The 21,705-nt window shown below is 41.7% G+C and overlaps 1 protein-coding gene across 4 annotated transcripts in view; it reads left to right on the forward strand.

Annotated features, from left to right (window-relative positions):
• The first annotated feature begins 383 nt into the window (after nt 1–383).
• The window catches only part of LOC122543336 (uncharacterized), a 44,281-nt gene continuing 22,959 nt past the window's right edge, over nt 384–21,705 (forward strand). The window contains exons 1-2 of one of the 4 annotated variants that reach the window (XM_087985591.1): nt 384–723; nt 1,130–1,398. In XM_087985591.1, coding sequence (XP_087841717.1) covers nt 1,312–1,398 — 87 coding nt within the window. In that variant the 5' untranslated portion in view covers nt 384–723; nt 1,130–1,311. Of the gene's footprint in view, nt 724–811; nt 1,399–21,705 lie in introns of those variants that run through there. The other 3 variants (XM_043681871.2, XM_043681869.2, XM_043681870.2) reach the window with 3 other exon arrangements.

Here is a 21,705-nt window from a genome sequence, read left to right on the forward strand (position 1 = left end):
TTTTTTCCCCCCTTCCTTTCCTGTTGTCTAAAATATTTTTGTAGACAGTCAGTTTCTAGTAAATATTATGGATACAACTGGAGTAATTATTAACATTGTAATCACACATGGTTAAACATTAAGTCCCTCGCATTTCCGTTTCCAAATTTCTACAAACTTGAATATGCTTCCTACCTTCCCACCTGAGCTACCTTTTTTAAGATTCTAAAATTATCCTCCTTGTGGAAGTAGTTTATATATATTTAACCTATTCAATCCTTTTAGAACACTTCAACCAGGTCACCTCTAATTCTTTTAGACAGGACGATACAAACCAGTTTCTTGTAACATTTTGTTCCTTTAAGTTTGGTATCTCAAATGTGAATGAATACTCCAGTTGCGTCAGATCAGAGCTTCTGTACACCTAAACCATCGTCCCCTGAAATACTTGGGATTAGCGTTTACAAGGCGGAGAGGATTTTTGAGATACTAAGGAATGCGGAATTAAATGGAGTTGAGGTCATTCCAGGATCTAGTTGAATCCTGATGAAGGACTTATGCCCGAAACGTCGACTTTCCAGCGCCTCGCGTGCTGCCTGACCTGTACTTTTCCAATGTCATAGTTTTTGACTCTAGTTGAATCATGGTTTGAGTAGCTAAATGACGACTTTCCTGTTCCCACGTTAATTATTGTACATCTTGTTTATGACAGCTGCATACTTTCAGGCGTGCTAATGTAGTTTTGTAAGTTTAGTTTTGACTTGTTGTAATTTTACCTTTAGTTATAATATCTATTGGATTGCCTATTGCCGAACTCTGCAAAGGCATGTCAAGACTCGCATCCTTCCTTTTGGAGAAGGAAGGAACTGTAACTCTGTTTTATTTTGGGAGCGGGGGTGTGTGTAGCTAGGGGTTGCAAAATCAGCTTTGCAACCTCCTTCTGGCTCTCCCATTCAAATTTCTAGACAAAAATCTGCAAGTATTTTTTCAAAAATTATATGGGGCCAACCGTCTTTAAAATTCCGTGCGCTAGGACCCAACTGTCTGCCTAGTTGCAGGCGTGACTGCTGGTACTGTTGCAATCCTGAAATACCTTTCGAGTGGCTGCGCGAGGAGCCTTTTAAAGTCACTGTTTTCGTTATTTAAATAGGCATAATCGGGCCAGAGACGGGAAATGCTGTACGTTGTAGTGAATGAAGGCATGGATCTGACCGGACTGCGCGCCAAGTAAATCTCCTCAGTGGAGAGTTTCTCCAAAGCCTCTGGCGTCCTGAAGAACTCTTTGATCAATTTATCTTCGAAAAGCAACAGGAGGTTTAGTATAGAGGCGGAATGATGGGGACCCCGGGCAATTCCCGGCGAAGGATCATGTCGAGAGAAATGTCCGACGACGAAAATATGATGATCATCATCAGAGAGGTAAAAGGCGCGGTTTGATTTTCGAGTGACTTAAATAGTTATGATTAGATTACATTACAGTGTGGAAACAGGCCCTTCAGCCCAACAAGTCCACACCGACCCGCCGAAGCGTAACCCACCCAGACCCCATTCCCCTACATTTACCCCTTCACCTAACACTACAGGCAATTTACCATGGCCAATTCACCTAACCTGCGCATTTTGTCTGGACTGTGGGAGGAAACCGGAGCACCCGAAGGAAACCCACACAGACACGGAGAGAATGTGCAAACTCCACACAGAGAGTCGCCAGAAGCTGGAATTGAACCCGGGTCTCTGGCGCTGTGAGGCAGCAGTGCTAACCCCTGTTGCCCACCGTGCCGCCCACAACGCCCACTAATTATAGTGACACATTTTTAAAGAATAAAAGTAACTTTACTAAAACATGTCAAAATTGGTTCTTATAATGAATACTTCAATTAGATCGTGCTGCGATCGAACTATCATCAGATGAGGTGACCTCAGGCCATTCACAAAGGTTTTGTGTCTCCTGTGTTACTTGTTCCAAGTGGGGATCAGGCTCCGGATTTACAAGTAGAACGTATTTCATGGGTGAGGTGTTAAAACATGACTTTGGTATTTGAAACTGTTTTATTAACAAAATTCTTCAACACACCTTTATTCTTCCCCAAACATCTGAGGTGAATTCAATCGAATTCACTTAATTTCCAGAGCAATACAAATAACACTTTTTGATCATGTTCATTCATGGGATGCTGGGGTTTGCTGGTTGGGCCAGCATTTATTGTCCGTTCCTAGTTGCCCTTGAGAAGATAGTGATGGGCTGTCATGTTTTTCAACTTTGTCTTCGTGTTTATTCTTTAAAATAAAAGTTCTTGTCTCCTGAAGGCACTGTCTGGAAAGTTCATCTTGCAGGAGTATGTCAGCAAAGTCAGTTTATCTGTTTTAAAAAGACAATATCAGGACTCAAAGCAACCTTGGTTTATTCCTCCCTAGCCAGGAGGCAGAAATTATTCAGCTGTATGTAGAGCTAGGACATAATATTTTATGGTTTCCCTAACTCAGGATCCACGAAGGTTTGCACAGTCTATTTAGCCCATTGTGCTTATGCTGATTCTTTTCGACAGCATTTCCAAGCTAATCTCACTGCATTGCTTTGTCTCTGTTGTCCTGTTTCAAATGTTTATTTGACTTTCTATTAAAAGATACTGTGCTCTCTGTCTCAGTCACTTCCTGTCGCAAAACATTCTCGGATGCTGCCTGAACTGCTGTGCTCTTCCAGCACCATTGATCCGCAAAACATTCATTGTTGGAACAATTCTTTGAGTGAAGATATTTTTCCAAATGATTCTGCTCCCTTACCTCACTGGCAGGTTTAACCTGTGCCACTGACTCCACAAACAGAGGAAATAACCTTTCTTACAGCTCAACATATTATCATTTTCAAATTTCTGTTCATTATTTTGGCCTGCTGTGCTCCACTGGAAATATAATATTGAGCACTAAAACCAAAATTGTAGAATAGAAGTCAGCAAAAGTCATTAGCAAATTGTGTGGAGATCTGGTCAGACCACACCTTGAATACTGTGCTCAATTCTACTCACTGAGAAACAAGGGAGTGACTGGTTATAGAATGTTCATTTGTATCATCGAATGTCTGGGTTATGAGAGAAGGCTGTAGAAGCTTGGATTTCAATCTGGAAAGAAACATCGAAAGGCTGATTTTATAGTTGGACAATGGGTCTGTTAAAAAGTTAAATTTAGAACAGATAGCTAGAAGTTAGGGAGGTCGTATGGTGCAGTGGGTAGCATCCCTGCCTTTAAGTCAGAAATTCTGGGTTCCAGTCCCATTCCAGAGTTTAATGGCTAAAGCAAATGCATTCAAATTACAGATAAACAGGTTGAATATCAGCCTTCATATTCTTCTGACACATGCACTGAAATTCACAGCTGACCTTGGAAGAACGTGTGTGGGAGAGCTCACAGCAGAGGAGCAGATAAGTGCATGGTTTTTTAGTATGTTTTCCTTTATCGGTCAGAGTATTGATTACAGGAGTTAGGAGGTCATGTTGCGGCTGTGCCGGACATTGGTTAGGCCACTTTTGGAATATTGTGTGCAATTCTGGTCTCCCTGCTACAGGAAGGCTGCTGTGTAACTTGAAAGAGTTCAGAAAAGATTTACAAGGAAGTTGCCAGGGTTGGAGGGTTTGAGCTATAAGGAGAGGATTGACTGGGGCTGTTTTCCCTAGAGCATCAGACACTGGGAGGTGACCTTATTGAGGTTTATAAAATTATGAGGGGCATGGATAGGATAAATAGACAAGGTCTTTTCTCTGTGGTGGGGGAGCCCAGAACTGGAGAGCATAGCTTTAGGGTGAGAGGGGAAAGATTTAGAAGGGACCTGAGGGGCAACCTTTTCACGCAAAGGTTGGTATATCTAAGGAATGAGCTGCCAGAGGAAGTGGTGGAGGCTGGTACAATTGCAACATTTAAAAGGCACCTGGATGGGTATATGAATAGGAAGGGTTTAGAGGGAAATGGGCCAAATGCTTGCAAATGGGACTAGATTAGGGTGTAGGTTTGCTCACTGAGCTGTAGGTTTGATATCCAGACGTTTCATTACCTGGCTAGGTAACATCATCAGTGGCGACCTCCAAGTGAAGCGAAGCTGTTGTCTCCTGCGTTCTATTTATATGTTTGTTCTGGATGGGGTTCCTGGGGTTTGTGGTGATGACATTTTCTGTTCGTTTTCTGAGGGGTTGATAGATGGTATCTAGATCTATGTGTTTGTTTATGGCGTTGTGGTTGGAGTGCCAGGCCTCTAGGAATTCTCTGGCATGTCTTTGCTTAGCTTGTCCCAGGATAGATGTGTTGTCCCAGTCAAAATGGTGGTTTTTTTCCTCCGTGTGTAGGGCTACGAGGGAGAGAGGGTTGTGTCTTTTTGTGGCTAGCTGGTGTTTGTGTATCCTGGTGGCTAACTTTCTTCCTGTTTGTCCTACATAGTGTTTGTGGTAGTCCTTGCATGGAATTTTGTAGATGACGTTGGTTTTGTCCTATGTAGGACAAACAGGAAGAAAGTTAGCCACCAGGATACACGAACACCAGCTAGCCACAAAAAGACACGACCCTCTCTCCCTCGTAGCCCTACACACGGATGAAACAAAACCACCATTTCGACTGGGACAACACATCTATCCTGGGACAGGCTAAGCAAAGACATGCCAGAGAATTCCTAGAGGCCTGGCACTCCAACCACAACGCCATAAACAAACACATAGATGGTATCGAGATCTATCAACCCCTCAGAAAACGAACAGGAAATGACATCACCACAAACCCTAGGGACCCCATCCAGAACAAACATATAAATAGAAAGCAGGAGACAACAGCTTCCGCTTCACTTGGAGGTCGCTACTGATGATGTTACCTAGCCAGGTAATGAAACGTCTGGATATCAAACCTACAGCTCAGCGAGCAAACCTCAACCTGAGCTACAAACCTTGCAAAAAAAAAGGACTAGATTAATTTAGGATATCTGGTTGACATGGATGAGTTGGACTGAAGAGTCTGTTTCTATGCTGTACATCTCTGTGACTGTGTGCCAATGACAGGTGACAAGGCTAAGAGAGATTCCTCATCAATCATGTGATTGAAGGAAATTGAAGCTTCTGCCATCACTATACATTATGACATATATGTAAAATTGCACATTGTCATGGCAAAGAGCCAGTAGGCTGGACAGTGAGTATGGATGAGATTGGTGGCAACAAAATGGGCTTTTATCCTCTTTCCAATTGGAGTGGATTTACCTTGTCTCCTTGCCCTACCATGGTGGAGGTCATGGCACTATGGGTCGGACTTGCCTTCAGGGAAAAAAAACACAAGAAAACAAGATGTAGAAGTTCATCTTCAGATGGAGTGATCAAAACATAGAGCGCCAGCCAAGCAAATATTAAGTAATCATGATACAGTATACACAAAAGCAGCACTTCACTAGGTTTTAAAATTACACGGCACATTCCTTTTTGGTGGCTGATTTGTGGCATCTAAACTCGATTATTCTGGTAGGGTTGGAGCATAAGAGGTTGATGGCTGCCATGGGCGATTTATAGGGTCTTTCTGGCCAGAGAACCTAACGTGGGAAGAATTGGCCTTCCTAATTATTGAATTCCCTGTTGTTCCCTGACTGTTAAGTGCTTGACTTTTCATTGAACAAAAGCCTTTGTGCTAATTTGTTACTCATCCAGAATTGCTAGTTAATTTTTAAACCAAGTACACACAAAACACTGTTTGCTGGAATTGATTCCGATGTTCATCCATAATCCAATCTACCCTATAAATTTTACTCACCTCCACAACATATTGTTTAGATTCTACTAAGTACACTGAAAGCTATGAATGTGTATCTGTATGTTGTAGCCATAGAACAGTTCTAAGGGAAAAGAATACAACCTGGATAATTCGTTTCAGAAAGGAACAAAATGTTACAGATGAGAAGTCACCAATGGGTTAGGAAAGAATTGTAGCAGGCTGTGGAGACCCAGGTATATTGGGAGTGCTGAGAAATAAATCATGAAGGTTGACTGACTAAATTGTAAACACAGATGTTACATGGAGCTGCCTTATTTCCTCCACTGAGCTGGAACATAATTTCTCATTCAGATTGCTTGAACGCTTCAGCTTTACCCCAGCTATGCCTCAGCTGGCAGCACTTGATGCATAAACTGTCTGAGCATCCCCAGGGCTGTCATCAGTCACGTGAATGAAAGGATTTCATGCTCCCCTTCCCCTCTGAGAGACATGCAGGCAGTCTGTATTGTTTACATGAGAGTGGGGAAAATTAAGAAATAATGGCCTGCATGCACATATGCTGCATCTTTCATGACCACAGGATGTTTCAAAGCACCTCAACAATGATTTTGAAATGTAGTCACTATTATAATGTCAAAAACACAGCAGCCATTTTGGGCACAGCAAGGTTCTACAAATGGCAAGTTAACATGACAAAATAAACTGTTTTTGCGATGTTGATTTAGGAGATTACCCCAGACTCCACTTGAGAAAGGTGGTAGCCTTACATCTGCTAAGGAGATGCTGGAAAGCGCTCAGCCACGGGGTGGGGTGCCTGTTCTATTGTGCAGAAGAATTAGGGACATATGTTCTTAGTGTCACTGGATTGGTGTAAATAGGGTGATAATATTTGTTCATTTGTGGAATGTGTGGCACTACTTCCTTCTAACACTGGAGGCCTGCATATTTCACAGTGGGATGTCGGATTAAATTGCTGGTTTGTATCGAAGACTCTTAACAAAACTCATACTCAATAGGAAAAGAACTTGTAATTTAATAAGCTGAGTGGAATATGCACTTAATGGAACAATACTGATACATTTTCATGTATACCACACTGAGCAGATTTGAATTTATGAAGCTCAGCTCCCTCATCTTGACTGTTCTGGGAAGTGAATGTCTCACTACCCTTACAGGCTAGGAAAACACAAAGGCTGAAAGTTGGACGATGTTCATGTGTGAGTGAGAGAGAGAAAAACATTCTTCTGTAAATTATGTTCACTAACTGAAGGGTTCAAACACACCGAGAGACAGACAGACAGGATGGAAGCTGGTGGAAGGATTAACCCTTTATGGTCCGATTTGAGTGAACACTGGCTTGTTATGGATTGAACGTGTGTATTGTTTCCTGAGTTCGAGATTTGGGAATGTTATGAATTTAAGTTGCATTCTGGGAATCTAAGATGATTTTAAAAGAAACAGCCATTTTGTAGGACAATGATACTGGACATGTCAGCTGAGCGAGGTGACCCCATGACCTTTCCACATAGTTTAGACTAATCCTTCGTTATGATGTACTGTTAAAAGGGAAGGTTATCTCGCCAAAGCAATCAGCCATTTGGGCCTGGCTAGATCAAGGTTTCCCACTTTGATGTGCATGTAGCTTAAATAGTCAAGTGTACACACACCTGTCAATGCGTTTCTCTTCCTCTGCAAACTTTTGCCATTTTATTGCTGCTTATCTGATGAAGGACATGTGGTGTTTTTGTAATTTTAATACCAATTTCTGTATAAAGCCAGTTTGTTTGCAGCAATAAGGGGAGTAGCCTGAGCGAGCTCTTAGGGGCAAGAGCCACTACTCTGCTCATTGTTTTAGAACCTTAGCTCAAGCCTGGCTTGTAGGTATCTATGTTATTGTGTAATAACATAGATACCATTGGTAAATAAAGGTAATAATTTAAACTAAACTGTTTTTAAGAGGTTTATATTCCAGACTATCACAGAGTATGATCTGCGGGACGAACCAAGAGAGGCCATAGGTCAAGTCCATCAGGGATTCCCTCAGCCGTCTCGAATAGGTACTTTAGCGTGCTGCTCCTTTTTGAGAGAGCTCTATGGGATCCGCCTTAGAAGGCAAATGTGGCTCCACTTTAACATCTCATTTGGGTTGTCAGCAAAGAATTTTGAGTTTAAGGCTTTGGTTGCTGAACCAACAACCTCTGACCCTAAGGCAAAATTACTGCTAGCTGAGCCTCAGCTGCAACTTAAGATCAAGGATGGATTTTGATTTTTATTGAAAACTGCTCAAAGGTAGTGGAGTTGTCATGGAGAAATATTATCATGACCATGGAATAAACAGGACAATATGCTGCACTGAAAACATTCCATACTTTGTTATGGACCAGGCTGGACCCCCTCAAAACATTTCAAGGAAGTAGCCCAGACCCTAACGTTGCTCGTTGTTTTAAGCAGGTGTAAATGTGGATGTTCCAGGAGGGATACAGCTGGTCAAACCACTTAGTTTTAAACAAAACAGAATTTATTCACAAGGTTACCGAATGAAACACAAACAAAAGAGAACAGAATATAGAATAACTTAACCTCTCCAAAAATCCATATACTATACCAACTTAATGATGCTGTTCCCAATACTTGCAACAATCCCCATAAATACCCCTTGGTACAAAAGGTAACATCAAACACAAGGACTTACAGGAGAAAGGTCAGAGAGGGGGAGAGTCAGCCTGGACCTGCTTCGCTGGGTCCAGCAGTCTTTTCCACTCTACTGTGCTCAAACCAAACCAAACCAAATGAGAGAAAAGCTGAGCTTGGAGAACTGGCCACTCTCCTTTCATTGCACAAGTGTTTTTTCAAAAACTTGAAAGTCTGTTTCTTGAGGCAGTATCTGTTAGCTATAATCAAACTGGTCCTAAAACCCTTCAACTCAGACTTTTCGGAGTCTGTGTCTTTTACAATCCTTCTGAAAAAAAAGCCAAGGACACCATAACCTTGTTAAAGGAGCAGCATCGTCATAACTTTAACATACACATAAGCAGTGTATGTGATTTCAAAACTGTTTTGAAGGGGAGGTGCAAACCCAATCATGGCTGTATCATGTTTTCTTTTTGCTGTACTGTCTCTATCCCATATATGACTAATTACATCTTCCAAGTGCCAGAACATTGGCACTGTGCATGTTGAATTTTATTAAAGAAATTGCTGTTCTTTAGGTTAGCAATTTTTTTCTCAACTGTTCCAGTGTCATTGTTATTGATTTGGGGAGTTTCTTTTAGAGAAAATGGAAAAGGTTAATAACGTTATTCGTGCAATTTGATCTCTCCAGAAATGATACAGGATAAGACTTGTGTGCATACACCCCACAACACTGCGTTTAAATTTGGAGCAATCATTTGATAGATCTGTGATATTTGTCTCTGCAATCTAAGAGCCCCACACTTTAATCCAGCTGTCTTCAAAGCAAGCAAATAAGCAACTGCATGATAAAGTGATGGAATTTGAAAGCTATGTTAAGGATTTCCAAGTCAATATCATGGAGCATTGGGATCTAGGAGAGCATAGTGAGGACCAGGTGAGAGGGTGTGCAAATCTCCATCACTAAAGTTCCTCTTGCTACTGACTATAAAAGAGCAACATTTCATGATTCATTGCTTGTGCAGGTTGCATAAATACTAGTCTGTTTGAATATTTGCAGCACATACTGGTAATAGCCTCTACAAGTGGTTATGTTGTACACTCTTAAAGACAAATGTACTTTATTACTTCTCCTTAACTGCAACTGCAGGACTGATTAACTTCCATTTGGGGTTAATTCCTGATGGTGAGATTATAACCTTGTAGTTTCTGGAATTGCACTTGTTAACCTATTCCCTGATTGTCAATCACCTGAAGGAGCGTCGCTCCGAAAGCTAGTGTGCTTCCAATTAAACCTGTTGGACTATAACCTGGTGTTGTGTGATTTTTAACTTTGTACACCCCAGTCCAACACTGGCATCTCCAAATCCTGACCAATAAAAGAAAGCATACCAAATACCTTCACTCTGCTGTCTACTTGCGACTTTACGTTCAAGGAAATATGAACCTGCACTTCAAGTCTCTTTGTTCAGCAACACTCCCCAGGACCTTACCACTAAGTGTATAAGTCCTGCTAAGATTTGCTTTCCCAAAATGCAGCATCTTGCATTTATCTAAGTTAAACTCCATCTGCCACTTCTCAGCCAATTGCCCCATCTGATCAAGATCACATTGTAATCTGAGTTAACCTTCTTCACTGTCCACTACACCTCCAAATTTGGTGTCATCTGCAAACTTACTAACTATAACTCTTCTGCTCATACCCAAATCATTTATATAAAAGACGAAAAGTAGTGGACCCAGCATCGATCCTTGTGGCACTCCACTGGTCACAGGCTTCCAGTCTGAAAAACAACCCATCACCACCACCCTCTGTCTTCTACCTTTGAGCCAGTTCTGTATCCAAATGGCTAGTTCTCTCTGTATTCCATGAGATCTAACCTTGCTAACCAGTCTCCCATGGGGAACCTTGTCAAACTTTACTGAAGTCCATATAGATCACGTCCACCGCTCTGCCCTCATCAATCCTCTTTGTTACTTCTTCAAAAAACTCAATCAAGTTTGTGAGACATCACTTCCCATGCACAAAGTGATGTTGACTATCTCTAATCAGTCCTTGCCTTTCCAAATACATGTACATCCTGTCCCTCAGGATTCCCTCCAGCCACTTGCCCACCACTGACGTCAGGCTCACTGGTCTGTAGTTCCCTGGCGCGTCCTTACCACCCTTCTAAAACAGTGGCACCACATTAGCCAACCTCTCGTCTTCTGGCACCTCACCTGTGACTATCGATGATACAAATATCTCAGTAAGGGGCTCAGCCATCATTTCCTTAGCTTCCCACAGAGTTTGAGGGTACACCTGATCAGGTCCTGGGGATTTCTCCACTTTTGGTGTTTCAAGATATCCAGCACTTCTGCCTCTGTAATATGGGCATTTTTCAAAATGTCTCCATCTATTTCCCTACATTCCATATCTTCCATGTCCTTTTCCACAGTAAATACTGATGCAAACTACCTGTTTAGTATCTCCCCTATCTCCTGCGGCTCCACACACACAAAGGCCGCCTTGCTGATCTTTGAGGGGCCCCCATTCTCTCCCTCGTTACCCTTTCGTCCCTAACGTATTTGTAAAAACCCTTTGGATTTTCCTTAACCCTATTTGCCAAAGCTATCTCATGTCCCCTTTTTATCCTCCTGATTTCCCTCTTATGTATACTCCTACTGCCTTTAAACTCTTCTAAGGATTCATTCGATCTGTGTTGTCTATATGTGACATATGCTTCCTTGTTTTTCTTAACCAAACCCTCAATCTCTTTTGTCATACCAGCCTTTCCTTTCACCCTAACAGGAATATACTGTCTCTAGACTCTCGTTATCTCATTTCTGAAGGCTTCCCATTTTCCAGCCGTTCCTTTACCTGCGAACATCTGCCTCCAATCAGCTTTTGAAAGTTCTTGCCTAATACTGTCAAAATTAACCTTCTTCCAATTTAGAACTTCAGCTTTTAGATCTGGTCTATCCTTTTCCATCATTATTTTAAAACTAATAGAATTATGGTTTCCAAGTGTGGGGTCCATGATTTTGCGAAGGTTGCAGTCTGGAGTTTTCACTGATGGCACGATGAAATCCTTCATTTTTATCCTTTTTCCTTATCATCCCGAACTGTGATGTCTTATTCTTGTTAACTGTCAGCTCATCTTTCCACTATAAGCCCACTCCAAGGACCCTTTCAGATTACCTCATTATTCTTCCACCAAATAACAATTTCCACCTTATATCATCCCTCAGAGCTGATCTGGCATGAACCAGCAGCTAAGGCCTGGGTAACCTCAGTTCATAGCTACTGTCTTATGTGTGAGCAGCCTCTAACCAACATCTCCTCTCTCTTGATCCAAAGATACCTTTCTTCGGATCATAATTTTCCCTTCACTCTGCTAACTGCTCATGGGATTGCTATCTACCCACAGTGGGTGTGTTACATCTGCCTACTTAATAATAAAATAAAGTAACTACTTAATTCACACCGTCCCTTTTATAATTACAATCGGCCTTTCTGTTTCATTAGAACTTCAACTTATAAGTTTTGTATAATTTCATTTTTCCACCTTCTGCGCTGATACACCTTGAGTATTTCAATTACCAGTGTACACAAGATCAATATTACAGCCGCGTGCAAAAATATTCTCACCCATGGATGTATTTGAATATTAGATCCCCAAGTCCAAAATTTACTCCAAAAACAGGGTCATGCAATACCTCATTTGCCTTATTGGCATGAGTTCTAATTGCTCTACTTTGTTTAGTCCATTAATGGATTATCTCCTTTGCCTCTCTCACAATTTGTGTTTCCTTCATTATTGCTCGTACAAGGCAAGGTTTGTCTCCCAGTGACCAGGTCTGAGGTCTGTGAATGGACTGATCTACTCAAATTGTCTACATGTTTCTTTTTTCAGTTAATCTATTTGCATATCTTGTTCTAAAACTCACTATATTCAAATTCTGCAATTTACGAATGTTATAAATTCAGATTCATGCTCCTTAATTTAAAAAAAAATCTTCCAGTTCTCTGTCCGCAGATCACCTCACTCAATAACAGTAAACTAACATCATACATGAACTCAAAAATTTCTCCAGCTCTCTTCATCTGTATCTGGCTTGAGGATACTTATTCAATATGTTTCCTTCCTTGCCAATTCTGTGAATGATTGTATCATTGAGTGTTAACTGCCTCCATGTACAAATACCCCAGTGAGCTACAATGTATATATGGTGGGAAACAATACAACTCTGAGAAATTACAACTCATTCATCAGGCTTTATTCTTTTGCTTCTGCTTTCCTTTTTTATCCAGGGTATTTATGTCATCTGATGGGCCCTTTCACTCCAGCTCACTATCGCGCCTCCCAGAGTCCACATTCTTTCATTTCTGTAACATTTTAACAGAATAGCCAATCACATCTTTTATTTTGTTTGTTTTTTTCACCTCCACTGAAATATAATTTATTTGTTTTTAAGTCAGTTTCTCTATGGATTATGTGTCAGTGTCTCGTCATTTCTGTTTTGTGTTCTTCAAGGCCACTGTAATCTTTTTGTCAAGTAGGTGTACATGTCTGAGACCCATTCTTCGGTGCATTTTTTGTCACACATTCCCTCATGTTCATTACATCCTAGGTAACAATCACTTTTGCACACTTACGTTAGTATCCCAATACCATGAGATATGGTCACGCATTCTTGACTCTCATGATCTTATCAAAGATCTATGAGGTTTTACTTATTTCTCCACATATGGTCCCGATGCTTAGGGTAGTAGCTCAATTATCAAATTCATTTCACTTAAAAGGAAAGACAAGGATACAAACAGCATCAAAAGAAAGCTATCACGTTAGTGCTCTCATCTAAACATAACCTTTCACTAAAATGCATTTAACTTCAATTGCCGTTTCAGCCCATTTTTTTGTCTTCTGCCACTACTCTCCACCTTTAATCTCTGCTGTGGTTCTGTTCGCCGAGCTGGAAGTTTTTGTTGCAAACGTTTCGTCCCCTGTCTATGTGACATCCTCAGTGCTTGGGAGCCTCCTGTGATGCACTTCTGTGGTGTTTCCTCCGGCATTTATAGTGGCCTGTCCCTGCTGCTTCCGGTTGTCAGTTTCAGCTGTCCGCTGTAGTGGCCCATCCACAAACTCCATCAACAAACACATCGACCTGGACCCAATATACCGGCCACTACAGCGGACAGCTGAAACTGACAACCGGAAGCGGCAGGGACAGGCCACTATAAATGCCGGAGGAAACACCACAGAAGCGCTTCACAGGAGGGTCCCAAGCACTGAGGATGTCACCTAGACAGGGGACGAAACGTTTGCAACAAAAACTTCCAGCTCGGCGAACAGAACCACAGCAGCGAGCACCCGAGCTACAAATCTTCTCACAAACTTTGAACCTTTAATCTCTTCCTGTCATCCAATTTTGCGATTTACAATCCTATCTAATTCTAGAAACCTGGGGAGATTTGTAGTCCATGGAATGTATTCTTATAACATTTAAAAATAGAAGTCAAACATTTATGTCTGACTTAGGCAACAACATACTTTGTTCGTTTCTACTCTGAGACCACTCCCTTTTTTTTAAGTGAATGATCATGTAATTCTAGATATTTGATATGTGAATTTGTCCAAATTGAAAGTGTCCTTCAAAGACACTAGCAATTTTTATGCATTGAAACCACTGAGACTGTGTGCATCTGTTTTATCATTTTACAGAATTATTTAAAATTTTCAGATAACTATTCCCATTAAATGTTTTCGAATGCCAGGCCAGTGGGTCTTAAGCATATTGTGATAGAAAAATTATATTAAGTATACCCCAGGCGTAGTGGTTTTGAAATTCCTGATACTCCATACATTTAATGTTTTCACAGTAGTTCTCTGATGCTAAGATGTATTGTCAGCAAATGGCTTGATAGGTTGAGGGTCCCTCATCCATCACTATGTTGCGACGTTGAAAGTCTGCAGACAGGTTCAGAAATTCAAAGCTGTTGGCAAAAGCCTCCAGTGTCTTCAGTTATCTAGAAAACAAACAGTATCTATCTATTCCACTTCATGCAGAATGGGTTAATTAGCAGTGGTGGCATATTCTTGGGATACTGATGTAAGTGTGCAAAAGTGATTGAAGGGGGCAGGATGAAAACCTCTGGATGCAATTACATCAACAGCCTTTCTTCCTCCTGTACAGAAATAAGTGTGTTATAATTACCAAAGGAAAAGCCGTCCTTCTTTGTTAGAGAAGTTTTAAAAAGAGGAGAATCTAATAGTTTTTTTCACATTTTTAGAATATATCATCAGATCATTTTGTTTCAAAGAGAATTGCATTTCCAAAATCCCAATTTCTCTATTTCTTGGACACTTTCACACCAAAGTACATTTATAATGAGCATATCTTATCCAGAATTAATGGTCCACTTGTATTAAAACATTATTTGCAAGTTCACTCTGGCCAGAAAATAAAATTCCAAACATGATAATTTAAACATAAATTTTTTAAAATTAAAATTTTCCCAGGTTTCTTTCATCAATCCAAACACAACACAGATAGTACATTAATTTGAGGAAAGAGAAAATAAGTTATATCTTTTGACTTAATTTTACTTCTTCAATTAAATTTAATCAATTGTAGCCGATTCCAAGAGGTAAATTTTTATCAAGCTTGAAGAACAAAATCTGAAGTCAACATTTTGTCGCAGATGTTTACTATACACAACCACTTAAAAGTTCCTTCAAAGGGCCTAACATTAACCATACATGTTCCACACAGACACAGGCACATGTCACAATTTCAAATCACCATACATTCCCAAACTACAAACTAAATTCAAAGTATTTTCAGATCTCGAGCTTCAAGACAAAACACACAAATTACAGAAGACAACATTTAACAACCAACAAACGAAGATACATCTACGGGAACTCACATTCGCATCCTGAAAGGGAAGAGTTATTATCTTGGTCAAACATAAAAGATAGTCTTTCTCTTGCTCTCGCTCTCTCTTCTTCCCAAGACTTGTAAATAGAGAGAGAAGCACACAGTAGCTTTACATTCCAAGAAACATTTTAAGGATAATTTTTCATTTTCTATGTTCCTTTTATCAATACTCCCTCCTTTTTGTTTTGATACAAATGGTCCTTTGGGATAATTTGCTATCATCACATGACATTCATGGGCTGTCCCCGTAAATTAAATTATCTACTAACATGGCAGTATTTGCTTAAGTATTCCCCCCTCTTGTGCAGCTTGTCACTACAGGTGTCTTCGGAGTAGATGGGGCTGGGTCCTTCCCTTTTCTCTCAAAAGGGAACAAGGAGTCCCATTCCTGTTTATCTTCCTGGCTGTACCTAGCAAATCCACATGCCAAACCTCCCCAGTCCGCATCTCTGCCACTAGCTTCTCTCCCTTTTCAGGTCCAAAAGCACACACTATTACTCTCTGAGTGGTGAGCTGGCTTTGTAGCTTTTCTATCTGCTTTGGACACTTCATATGGTTTCCAGTGTTGCTTTTCTTTTCCTGTGCTGCTCTCTACAACATGTTCATAGCAGATTTTAAAATCACTATACATTTTTTCAATGCCCCTTTCTCCACATGATTGTGTTTAAATGCCTCCCCATACTTATTTTTCTCTGTAAGCCTGTTTATCTCCTTTTGAAAGTCATCTATCTCGGCTCAAAGCTGCAGTTTCTTTTGCTGGCTTTCTGCAAAATCATTCAACAAACTGTCTGATCTAGCCTTTTGCATTATTTAATTGTCCCCAGTGGCATAACAGCCTGGTACGGCAACTGCTCTGTCTAGGACCATAAAAAAACTACAGAAGCCAGACCACCATGAAAACCAACCTTGCATCCATGGACATTTACACTGGTCGTTGCCACATAAAGGCTGCCAACATCATCAAAGACCCTCCCACCCTGGTAATACTCTCTTCCAACCTCTTCTGTTAGGCAGAAGATACAGAAGCTTGAACACATACATCAACATGTTCAAGAACAGCTTCTATCCTGCCATTATTAGACTTATGAATGGACTCTATAAATTCAAATAATGTTGATCTTGTTAATGATCTTGCTTTGCACACCTCCTGTGCAGTGTAGCAGTCTGTCCAAGCACCATAATATGTATGTCCTTACTTCCTTGCTTATGATCTGCCTGGACTACTCACAAACAAAGCTTTTCACTGTATTTAGGTGCACATGACAATAAATCAAATCAGTATACTCCCCATATTGCAGCTACTCCCCCATTGCATACATTTAGCACCCATGTCCCTAGGACTCGAATGTTCCCTTTGTTCGTCATCCTGGGTTAAGTCCAACTTTATCTCAGACTCTTGTTCTCTCCATGCTCTACCGATCAGGCTTGAATTGAGTTCCCACTGACTCAACGGTCCTCAAGTTCACTGTCTCTTCCTGAGACAGCTGTTAGCCTCAGTGGAATTTCCCCTGTTTATTTTAACTGCTTCTCCTTACTTCTCCAGCCCAGGCTGGATGTTTTCTTTAAGGAGTCAGTCTGGGTCTGTTGGAGCAGTGAAGCTGCCTCTTGTCGAAGGCCCCCACAGGGATGCCAATTAATGTTGCCTGGTTACTGCCTTTGACAACATTTTTTGGCTTGGCACAAAGTGGACAAGAGTCAAGTCTGTAACAACTAACCAGTACCTTTACTTAAAACAGACAAAACCATTCACACCATTTGGTTCGAGAAAGGTTAACAGCAGGCATGCAATTCGTACAAGGCTACAATCCAAGCACACGGCCAGTAAGTTTGACGTTCCCTGATCAGTCAACAAAATAAAGACCGATACCCAAGAATAGAAGCTCACACTGGCTAGGCAATTTCTCCCAGGTCTTGGGTCCTCTCCATACTTTCAAGTGTGGGGTCCATAACTTTGTGAATGTTGCTGTCTGGAATTTTTGCTAATCGCAAAAGTTCTTCATTTTTATCCTTTTTCCTTAATTTCCTGAACTGTGATGTCTTATTCTTGTTGGTTCACAGCTCATCTGAGAGCCGGTGTCTTTCCACTATAGGCTCATTCCAAGGACCCCTTTTGGATTACCTCATTCTCCCATCAACTAACGATTTCCACCTTATGTCATCCCTCAGAGTGGATTTGGCTCAAACTGGCTCAAGCCAGCAGCTATCAGGAATGTGGGGCGGGGAATGGGGCTGAGGGATAAATAGGAGGGTGGGGGTGGGGCTAGGTAGCTGGGAAGGCGATAGGTAGATGCAGGTGGGGGTTGACGGTGATAGGTCAGAGGGGAAAGTGGAGTGGATAGGTAGGAAGGAAGATGGACAGGTGGGACAGTTCAAGAGGGCGGTGTTGAGTTGGAGGGTTAGATCGGGGATGAGATGGGGGGAGGGGAGATGAGGAAACTGGTAAAGTTGATATTGATGCCGTGTGGTTGGAGGGTCCCAAGGCAGAATATGACGCCCTCCAGGCGTCGGGTGGCTTGGATTTGACGGTGGAGGAGACCCAAGACTTGCATGTCTTTGGTGGAGTGGGAGGGGAAGTTGAAGCGTGTGGGGTTGTTTGGTGCGTGTGTCCCAAAGATGTTCCCTGAAACCTTCTGCGAGTTGGCATCCTGGCTCCCCAATGTAGGAGGCCACATCAAGAGCAAAAGACACAGTAGGTGAGGTGTTTGGATGTGCAGGAAAATCTCTGCCCGATGTGGAAGGATCCTTTGGAGCCTTGGATGCAGGTGAGGGGAGAGGTGTGGCGCATGTTTTACACCTCTTGCAGTGGCAAGGGAAGATACCAAGAGTGGGTTATTGGGGGGCATGGACCAAACGAGGAGGGTCGCGGAGGAAATGATTTCTGCGGAATGCTGAAAGGGGTGGGGAGGGAAATATATCTCTGGTGGTGCGTCTATGTATCACCTTCACAGCTACCTTCCCCCCCCACCTCCTCCCTCCTATTTATCTCCCAGCCTCCCTTCCCCCTCCCTACCCCACATTGCTGATGAAGGGCTTCTGCCCGAAACGTCCACTCTCCTGCACCTCGGATGCTGCCTGACCTGCTGTGCCTTTCCGGTGCCACACTTTTCAACTCTGATCTCCAGCATCTGCAGTCCTCACTTTCTCTTGGGTAACGTCAGTTCATAACTACTGTCTTTATGTATGAGCAGCCTCTGGCCAACAAACTGCAGAAAGCTAAAACTAAAAATTCTGGTTCTGTGGGAGCTTGACCCTGCCCATTCAGGCTGCTTCCATTGTTCCAACTTTAAAAAAAGCAAAAGGCCTCACAAGCTATTTATTCCATTGGCTTTGAACAGACTGCTCGGCGCCTCTGTTTCAACATTTCTTCATAAAATAAAAAGTACAAAATACACCTCTGCAAGCTGTAGTATTGTCACAAGTATCAGACTGCTGGATATTGTAACAGCTTAAGTGTGCTGAAGCACCAATGTGTGGGACTTCCAGTTGGTGTTCCTCCCAAACACTGGCTGTTGAATTCCTATGCAGTCCAAAAACTGATGTGTATCTTTCGGGGTCGGGAGCCCAGAAATCATTATATCAGTTTTTTTTAATTCATTCTTAGGATATGGGCATTGCTGAATGGCCAGCATTTATTGCTCCTCCCTAGTTGCCCTTGAGAAAGTGGAAGTGCGCTGCCATCTTGAACCGCTGCAGTTCATTTGGTGTCAGTACATCCACAATGCCCTTAGAGAGTGAATTCCAGGGTTTAGACCCAGCAACACTGAATAAACAGCAATATATTTTCAAGTCAGGATGGTGAGAGGCTTGAATGGGAATTTTTAGAGGGTAGTGTTCCCGTGTATCTGCTGGCCTTGTCCTTCTAGGTGGTAATGGTCACGGATGTGGAAGGTGCTCTCTGAGGAGCCTTGGTGAATTTCTGCAGTGAACCTTGTAGGTAGCACACACTGCTGCTATTGAGTGTTGGTAGCAGAGGGAGCGAATGTTTGGGGATGATGGAAGTAAAGTACTATAAATTCAGACAAAGTTCAGCAACTAGTGTTGGAAATGTTTGCTTGTTGATGTTGACTATAAACAGGATTGAGCTTGGCCCTGAAGTTTCTTAAAATTACATCATGCCTATTAACAGTCTAGACTCAAACATGAAGAATAGTAATTTGGGTGCAATACTAGAAGATGGCTGAGATATCTGGAAGTATAGCCAGCAGATGTCAGCACTTGTGAAAAGAATTGAAAGGAGATGAATAAAAGAAACAGAAAACAAGTTACGCTGAAATGAGTCACCCAGGCAGAATATGATCCTTATGTAAAATAAACCTACTTGGAAAACCCTCAATGTGATTACACCTTTAAATCATATACCCAGTTTGTTCATATGTCCCCGCCACCTTCAGATGTGTATAAATGTAGCTCAACAATCCAGTTCTTCAAGTTTTACAGTCAGCCAGACAGGTTGCCATCCCTGTTTTAAACTATATGAGCTAGAATATAATTATGCAAAATGTATTGCCTCATCTTGGTTTAATTTTTAAACGAGTAAGTCACCAACTGGGAGGTGGACTGTCATGTTGGAGCTTTGAGCAGATCTGTAGCTGACCTTGTGTCTTGTAACAGGCTATTTGCTCTTTCTCAGCTATTGTTCATCAAGTCTGGATTCTCTGATACAATAGTTAATATTTAAATGGTGCATTTGATTTCAGACCAGAATGTTTCAGAGAGTTATAGTCATACAACACGGAAAAAGACCCTTCGGCCCAACTTGTCTATGCCAATTAATTTCCTAAACTGAACTGGTCTTATTTGCCTGTATTTGGCCCCTATCCGTCTAAACCTTTACTATCCATGTACCTGTCCAATGTCTTTTAAATGTTGTAAATGTACCCATCTCTACCACTTTCTCTAGCAGTTTGTTCTGTATACGCTCCGCCCTCTGCATGAAAATATTGCCCATCAGGTCCCTTCTAAATCTTTCCCCTCTCACCTTAAACCTATGCTTCTAGTTTTGGGAAAAAGACCTTTGCTATTCACCTTATCTATGCCCCTCATGATTTTATAAACCTCTATAAGGTCACCCCTCAGCCTCCTATGATCCAGGGAAAAAAGTCCCAGCCTATTCAGCCTCTTCTCATAACTCAAATCTTCCAGTCTCGGTAACATCCTTGTAAATCTTTTTTACACCCTTTCAGTATAATAACTTGCTATAGCAGGACAAACAGAATTGTACACAATACTCCAATTGTGGCCTTACCAATGTCTTATACAGCCATAACATGACATCCAAACTCCTGTACTCATCACTCTGACCAATGAAGGCAAAAGTGCCAAACACTGCCTTCACCACCCTGTCTACCCATGATGCCACTTTCATGGAACTATGCACCTGCACCCCTAAGGTGTCTCTGTTTGACGAGATTCCCCAGGGCCCTGCCATGAACTGTAGAAGTCCCATCCTGGTTTGTCTTCCCAAAATGCAACACCTCACATTTATCTAAATTAAACTCCATCTGCCATTCCTCCACCTACTGGCCTATCTGATCAAGGTCCCATTGCACACTTAGATAGCCTTCTTCATAGTCCACTATTCCACCAATTTTGGTGTCATCCTCAAACTTACTAATCATGCCTCCTATGTTCACATCCAAATCATTTCCATAAATGATGGACAACATTGGTTCCAGTAATGATCCATGTGGCACACCTCTGGTCACAGGCCTCCAGTCTGAAAACAATCCTCTTCCACCACCCTCTGTCCCCTACGTTCAAGCCAATTTTGTATCCAGTTGGCCAGCTCTCCCTGGATCCCATGGGACCGAACCTTACTAACCAGACTATCATTGCAGAACTTTGTCGAAGGCCTTGCTAAAGTTAATTAACAGATGGCTTCTCTGTGAAGCAGCTTAGAATTCTCTGCTTTGTTAAAATACAATCAATGGAAGTGCAAATGCTTCCATTTAGTTGAATATATTAATGGGAAATGTTTATGGAACTACAGGAAAAGGATAGGAGAGTGGCACAAAATTAGATAATATTTAAAGAGGCAGCAGAACCACAAGCATGATGGGCTGAATGGCCTTCTGTCCTGGCTTAATTTATGATTCTAAGACAAACCAGAGCCAGGGGTTGCAATCTAAGGAATTGGGGTGGGTCGTTCAGGACTGTGATGGGGAGAAATGTCTTCACCCAGAGATTGGTGAGCCTGTGGAATTCTTTGCCACAAAAAGCAATTGAGGCCAAAACATTAAATGTTTTTGAGAAGGAGTTAGATATAGTTCTTGAGGATAAAGGAATCATAGGATATGGTTAGAAAGTGACAATAAGGTACTGAGATAGATGATCAGCCATGATCATACTGAATGGTAGCGTTGGCTTAAAGGGCCAAGTGACCTATTCCTGCTCCTATTTTCTATGTTTCTAAATCTATGATAAATCCAGAAGAAACTGTAA

This window comes from Chiloscyllium plagiosum, unplaced genomic scaffold, assembly GCF_037043375.1.
Source record: "Chiloscyllium plagiosum isolate Xiang-an unplaced genomic scaffold, Cpla_swu_hap1 HiC_scaffold_53X, whole genome shotgun sequence".
Taxonomy (NCBI): Eukaryota; Metazoa; Chordata; class Chondrichthyes; order Orectolobiformes; family Hemiscylliidae; genus Chiloscyllium; species Chiloscyllium plagiosum.